Below are 11,042 nucleotides of genomic sequence, written 5' to 3' on the forward strand. Positions count from 1 at the left end.
AAGTGACCAATGAAGAAGCAATGCGCACAAATCTCGCGAGAGTTCCACAAATCAAGGGTTCCCTTCTTCACACGACCATCAGACGCATGTGGATGTTTTTAGCTTGATACACGTGTAATCACCGGCGAGGACGACTCGTACCAGCCTGTTGTGACACAAAATATGGTAAATGCAAACTTAAGAATTACGTTACATTACATTTATGTTAACAAAGCTTTAATGTGCACTGAGTAGATTGTTTTAAGCTAACCGTTGTTCGGTGTTATTAGCTGCAAACTAGCTGTTAGCTAACAGTCAGTGGTAATCACAACCCAAGTTCTAACTAAATGTACAGTTTTAACTCGCTAATTTACAACTGGGCAACCCGTCCGTTTGTTTTATAGTGTTACAGTTAGTCATTGTAAGAAAACCCAAGTTCTGATTCTCATCTGTGGTCGACTAATTGATTAGTAGTTTGATAGACGCCAATGTGAAGTGATAGCAATTTGCATTACCATTCAAAACTTTATTTTTCAAGGGAGAGTACAAGACTTTAACTGATTTAAGAGTCTCAAATGCGAGGATTTGCTGCTTTTATTTGCTACATGGGTATACTTTAATATTTTTGTGGTATGGACTGCTTTTCACACAACACAAGTGATTGGTAAACATCACTTTGGGCTCTTGGAATGCTTATGGATGTTTTCCATTACTTATAATGTTAAAGGGACAGTTAATCCCAAAATCAAAAATACACATTTTCCTCTGGCCTCACGTACTATGTATCCATCTAGATAGTTTCATTGACCTATTTCCTCTATACTATAAAGGGACATGGTATCACCACAAGCTGAGTGCAACTTAGTTCCATTATATTTGTGAGAAGACAGACATCTCTGTGGCTGATATTTGTAAATCTCAGCAGTAATCTAGATGGATAAATGGCACTGAAGACCAGGAGAAAGATATGTATTTTTGACTTTGAGATGTACTGTTCTTTTAAAAGGTCATCATGTTCGAAATGTGCATTTTTTTAGGCAACAAGACGTCGAACAAGAAAAAGCAAGGTTGTCACAAATGTGCAGGAAGAGGACAACGTTAACACAGGTAACTCAATTTCTTTTAAACAGCTAGCCATTTACTGTTAATGCAACTGTTTGGACTTAATGATGGTAATAACATAAATAATTCCATTAACGGTTGTTTCAGAAGGACAGACAGAAACTGTCTCTCCAAGTGAAGAAACAGTCCAAAAAGAGGAGGATGCTCCCACCGAGAGCACAGAAACGAAACAGGGGGAGGAGAACCAAAATGAACAAGGTACAGTAAACGCATCACACATGATGTCTGACTGAAATTCTGATCTGTGCCAGTAATGAAGCTGTGTCTTTAGATTCTCAGATGGAGATGGATACAGTCATCGAAGTAAAAGGAAGTCAGTCCACTGTAACTGTATCCTGGGACAAGAAGAATGAGGAAGGGCAGGGCGATGATGATGATGCAGAAACAGGAACAAATGAAAGCGCTCAGATGATGGATACTGGTAAGGATGTTTACGAGAATCAAACATTAATATTGCATCACTTTTTTTTTTCCAGAAAAAGAAAGCATTACATATCATATCAACTGGATTCCACTACAGTTACAGGAAAAAAGATGTAATCAGATAACAGATACAATGGGGAGAATTAGAAGATTACAATTTTAAAATGTATTTTTAAATACAGGACAATAAACTGTATAACTAAGCACATATTACAACACTGCATGAGTCTTATAACACCACTGTGGTCTCATCATAACCAGCAAAACTTACAGATGCCAATTCATGAACATGGCTTTTAGTGAAGAACTTACTGTTATTTTTAATTTAAAGGGATAGTTCACCTAGAAAAAAAAAACTGTCATTATCTACTCACCCTCATGCCAAATGGAAGTGGGATTCGTTTTTTTTAGTCCACAAAACACTGCTGGAGTGCTGGAATTTTTAAAGTAACACTCCCAACCCTCATATTAAATATGCCACTTAAAGATTTGTAAGTAATAAGATTGTTGTTTTTGTTGCAGACCATATCTTCACTATAAATTCTAATAACACATTCAACATAACTGTTGAGGCATAATTACAGCACGTCTCTGTAAATCATGTATAAACGATTCTCACTTTAATATTTCCTCATCGAGTGTTGTGTTTCTTGTCATATAATGTTTATCTGTTTAAGTAGGTTTTAAAAGCGAAAAAGTTTCCGTCCTCGCCGCAAAAAATATTATTATAGGTTTGCACTGTCTTTAAATCAAATCTTGACTATTTTATATTTGCCACACACTCTGATTGTCTCTTCAGGTGATGCAGTCGGTTCGACAGAAGAAGCTCCCGCTGAGAGCACAGAGACGAACACCAAGCAAGAGACGCAGGAGTCTGGAGGTACTGCAGATACGACAACACCACACAAAAGTGTCACAGTTGTGAAATTTTGAGTGGTGCCACTAACGGAGCTTCCTCTTTAGAACCTCGGATGGACGCAGACACTGAAGAAAATGTCAAAAGTGAAAGCGTGTCCACAGTAACTGTAACCTGGAAGGAGAAGAATGAGGAAGGAGAGAACGGCGATGTTAAAAAGGAAACAGACGGAGGTGATGAGATGATTGTCAAAAAGACAGCAGGTAAAGATGTTTTCAAGAGTTAACATGTAAGCACATTGTCTTTTTTATTGTTCTACTGATTTACATTTTAATTTGAGGAACAGTTTAAATTGAAAAATGAAATGAAAATGAAATCTTTCATACATCACAGCCTTTGGAAGTGCATCACTCAGATTTTTTACCAAAAGACTTTCAACTCTTCTATAATGTGTTTAAAATTAATCTAAACCGCTCAATGACAATCTGTAGACGTAGACAAGTGATTTTTTATCAATGAAATACAAAATTGCTTGTCTGTAAATGCTGCTGGAAACACTTTCCATAATATCCAAGGTCATATGTATCTGATCTTAGAGAAATTAATTTGAGACAAATACTGTGGTAGATGACTGATCTTGAAATAATAATAAAAACAGTTCAGTATACAGTTGTACAGTATAAAGTCTTAATGACAGATGTACATGATCAAACACTGATGAGAGACCAGAAGTCCTCCACGCTGTCGACCACTTGTACTCACTTTACTCGTGGCATTTATCAAAGAGCTAAACTTTTCTCTCAGTTGCAGTAAATGGGAAACGGAAGGCGTCCTCCACTGTTGAGACGTCCCCATTGAAGAAAACTAAGCTCATCAATGATGGTATGAACTCAAAATAAGACAAACTGCTAAACGCTTTGTTCAGTAACGAACCAGATGTTCAGGTTTCACTGTCTTCTTTTTTTTTTTTTTTTTGCAGGTTTTTGTGTTTTTGTTGGAAACCTGAACAACTCTAAACCATTTGATGAAGTCAAAGATTCGTTAGCGAGTTACTTCATGACACAAAGTCTCCTGTTTCAAGACATCAGATTAGTCCGGTCCAGGTAAGTATGCAGGTTAACTTTTAAAGGGATAGTTCACCCAAAAATGAAAATTCACTCATTATCTACTCCCCCTCATGCTGATTGAAGGTCGGGTTTATTTTGTTAGTCCACAAAACACTGCTGGAGTTTCACAGGAAAACAGTGTTGCAGAATCTCCCAAACAATGGAAGTGAATGGTGACCAGTTTTCAAATGTGAAAAATAACAGAAATTAAATAAATAAAATGCCTCCATATTGCTCGTCTGGTGTAATCCAAGACTCGACATGCCGTTTGCACACAGTCACACCACACACACGCAGTTTATATAGTGTGAATTTGAACGTGGCTCCAAGCTAAAGATCTACCGTGAAGATTCAGGCTAAAAATAAATGAAATTTTTTTAGTCAACTTGGCATGTTGGAGCTTTAGGAGACTTGGATTACACCAGATGAGCAGTATGGAGGCATTTTATATTTTTATTCTGTTGTTTTTTCTATGTTTGAAAACTGGTCACCATTTACCTCCATTCATTTTGTAGCGCTGTTTTCCTGTGAAACTCTAGCAGTGTTTTGTGGACTAAAAAACTAAACCTGCCCTTCAATCAGCACGAGGGAGAGCAGATAATGACTGAATTTTCATTTTTGGGTGAACTATCCCTTTTATGTCACATCCCTCTAGAAGGTGCATTTGACACTGAATGTCTCATCCACTTACAATAAATATTGTTGCTTCTTAAACTCAAAATTAACACAAAATAAACATTTTGCTGTCGTAGAAAACATGCATATGTAGATTTGGCCTCGGAGATGGACTTGACCAAAGCCTTGGCGTTAAACGGACAGATGATGCTCGATAAACCAATGAAGATCGACAAAGCAAAGGTCAAAACTGAGGGCCAAGTGAAGGTGAAACTTTCAGCGGAGGAGAAAAAAGGTAACCCGACCAAATGTAATTGTTTTATTGAACATTATTTTACATTTTCTTTCTGTCGCTCTGACTCGAGGACTGTCCTGTTTTTAGCCGTCATAGATGCCAGATGTTTGTTTCTGAAAAACGTCCCGTTCAACACGACAAAACAAGACCTAATGAAAATCTTCCCCAAGGCCATCGCAGTAAGGTTTCCAGGTGGAACTGAAGGCCCGAACAAAGGGTGAGAGCTGATTAGATGTAATAATGCAAGGGTTATCTTTATTTAAAGCCACCACAAGGAGTTTTTAATTGGTTAAGAAACGGTCTCAAATTATTACTGATGCCGCTATATGACCCACATAAGTTAACAAGACCATCTACGAGAAGACTGGCTCTTTATATGTAGTCATTCTTAAGGCCCGCCATCGGGTCGGATTGTCCTTAAAACCAGATTAAATGAGCCTGTTTATGTTTTTCCAGCCAAATTTACCGTGAGTAGCATATTAGTCAGTTAAAAGGAAGAAGTTGTGGTTTTGCTTCCAGATAAATCCTTATTTTTGACATTGTATTTTGTGCTAATTACAGTGGAAACACTATCACTTTTGTTAATATTAAATCTCCTTGTAGTAACTTTAAAAATAAAAATATGCATTGAACATGATAGCTATCATGGATGTTTGTAATCTGTACTGACTAAAATTCCCTTATTTTTCAACAGTATTGCCTTTGTGGAGTTTAAAAATAATGTTGTTGTTAAGAGAGTACTGCAGAGAAAACGAGAAATCAAGATCCAAGACCGAGTTTTGATTGTGGACGCTGTGGGAGGAGCAAAAAGTAAAGCTAAAGACGACAACAACAACACAAAAGGTAAATCGCTGGACACTTAAAACTTTACTGTCCATAGCCGATGCGATACTGTAGCTACTAAATCACTTTTTTCTTTTCTTGATCAGTTGATAAAATCTTGACTTAGCGATTGTCCCTGTATTGACAAAAGATCTTCCTTCTTTCTCACAGCTGCAGCTCCTCCAAATAACACCTTATTTGTGAGCAATTTGTCTTTCAACGTGCAAGAAAACAACCTGAAGAAGGTCTTTAAGAAAGCTGTTAGTATCACCATACCTCAAAGCAAAGGCAAAGCAAGAGGGTAAGTACACGAACTGGTCTTCTCTTTTTCTTTTTACAGTGAAGAAAGTATGTGAATATTCTCAAGACACTTCTGTAATCCTCTGCAGATTTGCCTTTGTGGAGTTTGCGACTGTGGCAGATGCTGAAAAGGTCCTGCAGTCGTCCAAAAAGCTTAAGATCAGCAAAAGGGAGGTCAAAGTACAATTCTGCAAAATGCAAGAAAAGGTGAACGGTATGTCGTGTTACCCGATGTCCCATATTTGACAGCAAAACATTGTCAGTTTGTCAGTTTGAGATGAATTGAGAACAGCAATTCAGATTTTTTTCCTTCTTTAGTCCTTCCAACAACCCTGATCGTGATGGGCCTCGCTGAGAAGACGACTGAAGAGACTCTGAAAAACGCTTTTGAAGGGGCGCTCTGTGCAAGAATCATTATGGATAAAGAGACTGGAGTTTCAAAAAGGTACGAAGCAAAAAGCAATCTTTTTATTGTCATAATCGTCTAGAAATGTGCTGTGTTTTTTCAGTGTTTTACTTTTTTCCCCTCAGGTTTGGTTTCGTGGACTTCAAGAGTGACGAGAGCTGCAAAGCCATCAAAGAAGCCATGGAGGACTGCGAGATAGACGGCTGCAAAGTGACTGTGGCGTATGCAAAACCCAAAGGTGCGAAAGGCCCCCCAGGTGCCAGAGGTGGCTTGACGGGGAGTCCTGGTGAACAGCCCGCAGGACAGAAGGCTGACAAGAGTGGACGTAAAGACAAAGGAAGAAAAGGCAGGAGAGGAGGTAACACTTCACTTTAACTGGCATTCAGAGGTCAACAAAGAGTAAGATCTGATTTTAAGCTTCAGTAATCAATATTTTTTGTATTAACAGTCGATTAAATCGACTATTAGCTGTTAGACTAACTTTTATAAATGGTTGCCATTAATTTATGTACTATTTTAAAATGTATTAGATGCTTTCTGAGATTAACAGAGCTCTGATTAATCTGTTTTAAACTGTGGTTCCATTGTTCCTCTGCAATTTGGATATTTAAATCTTTTTCAAATTCTCTTTTATGCAAAAAGTGTCCATGTTTTCTTTCTGTAAAAGTGTATTAAGTGTTCCAGCATGGCAAGGGACTTGAATTTGGTTTGAGGCTGATTCGGTTTGCTTTTGATGGTTTTTGAGTAAAAATAAAACTTAGATTTTTTTCTTTCAGGTAAAGCTCGTAGAGCTGGAAAACCAAAGGATGCTGCTGAAGAAGTTGGAAATAAAGGATAACTCTCCTGGAAAAAGTTACCACATAGTTTTTGTTTTTTTTTAACCCTTAAAAGTATGTATGAGGTTGACAGCACAGACTGTGCAAGGGTGTGAAAATGTGTTCACTGTTGTTAGTCCTACCTGACTGCAGGACGTGTGACACCTTGTAATTTCAACTGTCAGCCTATATTTTTTACTTTAAACCATTAATTTCGTAACTGTTATGAATACGTATATTAAAGAACCTTGACTTGTTTTCACGTAATGTAGGTTTTTTTATGTGAAAAGTTGATAAAATTGATCATCAGTGTAATTATCTGTGGCAGCATATTGCTGCTACACCAATAAAAGAAAACTGAATCACGATAACATGAAAAGTTTCTTTTTGTAATGAGATATTTGCACCAACATTAACAAACGTTGCTCTGAGCTGAAAGAAGATTTCAGACTGAGGCAGTTGTTGATCACTTGCGGCCCCTGGTGGTCGGTTAAGAAGAGTGAGAGGTCAGCTGTCAGTGCTCGTAAAACACAGCCTTAAAAAGGGCTGTGAGGACAGAGGACTGAACATTGTGATGTCACAGGGCAGTCGACCTCTGACCTTTTGGATATAAAAAATGTCATCACTTTATTCTATTAGATAATTATGTGTAATGAGTGTGTGAAATCTTGAGTTATGGCCAAAAAGGTCAGGTTCAGTGAGGTCACAGCGACTTTTAAATTTAATCATTTCATCTTTGAGTCCAAGTGAACATTTGTGTCAAAGGAAATTCCCTCAAGGCGTTTGTGAGATGTTGTGTTCACAAGAATGGGATGATGAGAAAACATAAAGGTGTAAAAGCAATTTAAAAAACACGTTTTCAAGTTTTTTCCCAGCCAGATGACTGGTGGACGAGTTGTAGGTCCACTGATCGATCACTCACCGATCACTGATCGATCACTCACGGTCGTGGAAAGAGTACGGAAAATCTGTATTCAAGACCAAGTACTGTTATATTACTAAAATATTAATTATAAATTAAAGTACTGGTGTTTGAAATATACTTAAGTAAAAGTACAAATTATTTGTTGCAAAAACTACTCAGAGTATTAGTTACTTTTAACCGTTGATGTCACAGTCACCTCTTCAAACTAGGGTTTCAGATTTTGTGTGTTTTCTTTAACCAGTAGTTGAAAACCCCAACAATTAATCATTAATAATTTATAAGATACAAAGCATGTTTTTTTTCTGTAATTTTTTTCTTTTTTCTCTCATTTTAAGTTTCCTTACTCAACAAATGGCTCCGCCAGACAAAATAATGTCAGATGAGGTGCAGTTACTGCCATGATAGTTGAGTACTGAGTACAATTTAAATTAATATTCAAACCTTTCATCTGCATTTTAGCAGCCAGTAAGATTATCTGATCACAATCTGGCCAAAGAGAACAAGGACATACAAACAAAAAAACAAACATACAAACAAACAAACAAACAAAATGCTATGGCTGCACACATCTGGAGAAAAAATGTCAATGATTAATCAACCAATAAATTGTATGAATTTAACCAATTGAAAATGTATTCATGGATATTTAATCAATAGTCATGGCAGTAATTTGCCATTACTACAACATTAAAATGTCATTAAAACGTTAGAAACATTAAAATGTCAACTTCTCAGTTGACTCAAGGAGTTAGCATCAACTCACATCAAACTGCTACACTTATAAAATCTGTTTGTGAGTCATTTTAGCCGACAAAATCCACCGTCATCAGCTGGAAATTAAAATATGCTTTTATTTACATCTCTAAGGAACTAAAGGCCTTGTGTTTAAACAATTCTGCCACTGCAAACTGCATACACGCGGTGCAAGAATGGAAAGTTCGGCAGGCATAGCAACAGTAACTAAGGAGGGCAGGGCATAGTGAAGGGTCAGTTGCCCGTTGTTACAATTGCTCCTGGTCTCCCCCTCGCCCTCTAAAGTATTTAGTCCACTTTCTTATTATAACTTTATGTTTATTGCAGTAATGTGAAACTATCTTGTTATAATGTGAAAGAAATCCTGTTATTGCTGTTAACTTTTTTCAGATTACTGATTAGTTTATCTTTTTTCTGACGTGCCAGTAAACACGCTTTCATAAGTTTCTACTGTGGAGATCAATTTATTTCGAGACAGCTGTGTTGATTTTTGTTGTAACATCTGTGATAAAACACTCAAAAGGTTATCCCAGGACTTGCTGAGATCTCAGCCAAGTCGCAGACTATTTCTTCTCCCCCACTGACCTGAAATAACACCAGTCTAACAGTTAAACATGTCATATTCTGCAGCCGCAGGAGCGCAGTGTGAAATGTTGTCTTGTTGCATGCGGATCTCTCTCTGCTGCATCTTGACTGCTCCCTGCACGTGTCGCTGCACTTCTCCGGTTTGTTGCAACTTTGAGCCCAAACGCGGTGTCCTCTAATGACCTCACATCCTGTTTTCCCACTTCCTTCTGAATGGACCGGTTTGGGACGGTCCAGTCAGAGCGGCGCGGCGCGGCGCAGCGTGCGGCTCTGTCGTGTCGGCGCGCGTCTCCACACACACGTTGTGAGATCCTCCGTGTTCACGAGGCTGCAGAAGAAGGACGCCCGAGCCGACTTTCAATGCAAGGATCGGTTCAACGGCTCGCTCACCTGAATATGCAACGCGTGATGTGCTGACAGAGAGGAGCGGGGGCGTCGGTAAGTCGTTAAAACGCACGAATGTGTCCTTATTTGCGTGGAGTTTAGAGTTACGCTTCATCACAGCTCAACAGCAACGTCAGGAACTATTGCACGAGTTTGTAACAAGTGACACGAACTGCGATTGAAATGCGTTCACAGTCACTATTTAGCGCTTTAAGTTGCGTTGTTGCAACACTGTGGAAAACGAGGTTTCCTCTGATAGTAAATGTCGGTTGTGTCACCACTGCAGCAATAGTTAATAATAAGAGAAGGTTAGGCGTCTATAAAAGTATGCACTTTCATGGACTTTGTTTTATTGCTTTACAGCTTTGATTTTTGCCAGTATAAAACATCTACAAATCTAAGTTAAGTTCATTAAAGATAACCCACTGATTGCATTGCAGTATTTAGTGGAGGCAACTTTTGCATCAGTTAAAGTGCAGCAGTGTGGACAGGTTTGCACATCTGGATTCTGCAGTTTCCTCCAGTTCTTCAATGCAAAACTGCTGCATGAAGGTATGTCAAGTTTCAAAGGCTTGAGGAGAAAAACTGAATCCCTGGATTGGATTGAAATCTGTTTTTTTTCTGCTCTTTTTGTGTGTGTGTGGTTTTATGTTTGGGGGCTCCCAGACATAAAGTCCTGGTCCACTTGGGCAGACCGCAGCAGCGTTTCAAGCAGGATTTTGGTGATATTTTTGCAGCTTTTATATTTCGAGCCCTCCAGAACCAGAAGCTTCCTCACAGCATGATGCTGCCACCACCAGCCTTCATGATGGGATGGTGCACATGGTGATGTGAGGTAGGGCTGGGCGATATTGATTATTGGACCGATATTGTAGGGATGACTGTTGGTGCTTTCACAAAATATTAACACAGTGATATTTTTAATTTTAAAAAGTCATGTAATGTGGATATAATGAGTAAGTGGGTAAAGGTGTAGAATAGAACAGCTAGAAAAGTCTGATTAGTTCAGAAAGTTGCATCAGTTTACTATAATGTAGCCTTTAAAACCAGGAGAAGACATTTAATGATTTCCACAATCTCATATCCCAGTACTGATTTATAAGGCTGGGTTAAAAAAAAATATAGAATCGATTTTCCTTTGCCTGGTGTGATATCTTTTGTCTTTTGTCCTGCAGATACAGCCTGTAGTTTTAACCCTGTAAGTAAAGTGTGTTGCTCACGTCATGTTTAATAAAAAGTGCATGATTAATGAAACTACTCTGGGTGAAATTCTCAGTGTAAACATTAATATTTTTAATAATGCACCAGGTTAGAGGGTTCCTTGCATTAGTTCTCTGAGAATCTCTTTCATATCTGAGCAAAATTGAGACTGTAACTGAAATATCCCAACTGAGTTTATTTTACTGAACTGAGTCATATTGATTTGGGAAATCTGAATCAATACCCAGCCCTGTTGGTTCAATAATGATATATTGTCCAGCCCAAGTACAATGCGTTTTGCTGTTTTTACTGTGATGGACAAAAAGTTAAGCTTATGTCTCACCGGGCCTGAGAAACTCCTTAAACTTTCAGATATGTCGAAATAGATGTGGTGACTACGACTTCTTGTCTGGATCAACTTGTTTCCCCTTTAAAATAAGTAACATTTTTCTCTGT

At 38.2% G+C, this 11,042-nt stretch overlaps 1 protein-coding gene across 1 annotated transcript; it reads left to right on the top strand.

Moving 5' to 3' along the window:
- The first annotated feature begins 46 nt into the window (after positions 1-46).
- Positions 47-6,321, top strand: LOC146317382 (nucleolin-like). The gene is made up of 15 exons (XM_084731460.1): positions 47-177; positions 1,017-1,086; positions 1,189-1,299; positions 1,373-1,529; positions 2,310-2,404; positions 2,488-2,643; positions 3,185-3,262; positions 3,360-3,483; positions 4,239-4,396; positions 4,484-4,613; positions 5,091-5,239; positions 5,390-5,519; positions 5,608-5,732; positions 5,837-5,963; positions 6,050-6,321. The coding sequence occupies exons 1-15, from the start codon at positions 163-165 to the stop codon at positions 6,297-6,299; spliced, it is 1,875 nt and encodes a 624-aa protein (XP_084587586.1). The 5' UTR covers positions 47-162; the 3' UTR covers positions 6,300-6,321.
- Positions 6,322-11,042: the final 4,721 nt, after the last annotated feature.

The sequence above is a fragment of the Lutjanus erythropterus genome, chromosome 12 (assembly GCF_056507025.1).
Source record: "Lutjanus erythropterus isolate fLutEry1 chromosome 12, fLutEry1.hap2, whole genome shotgun sequence".
In the NCBI taxonomy this organism is placed as follows: domain Eukaryota; kingdom Metazoa; phylum Chordata; class Actinopteri; order Lutjaniformes; family Lutjanidae; genus Lutjanus; species Lutjanus erythropterus.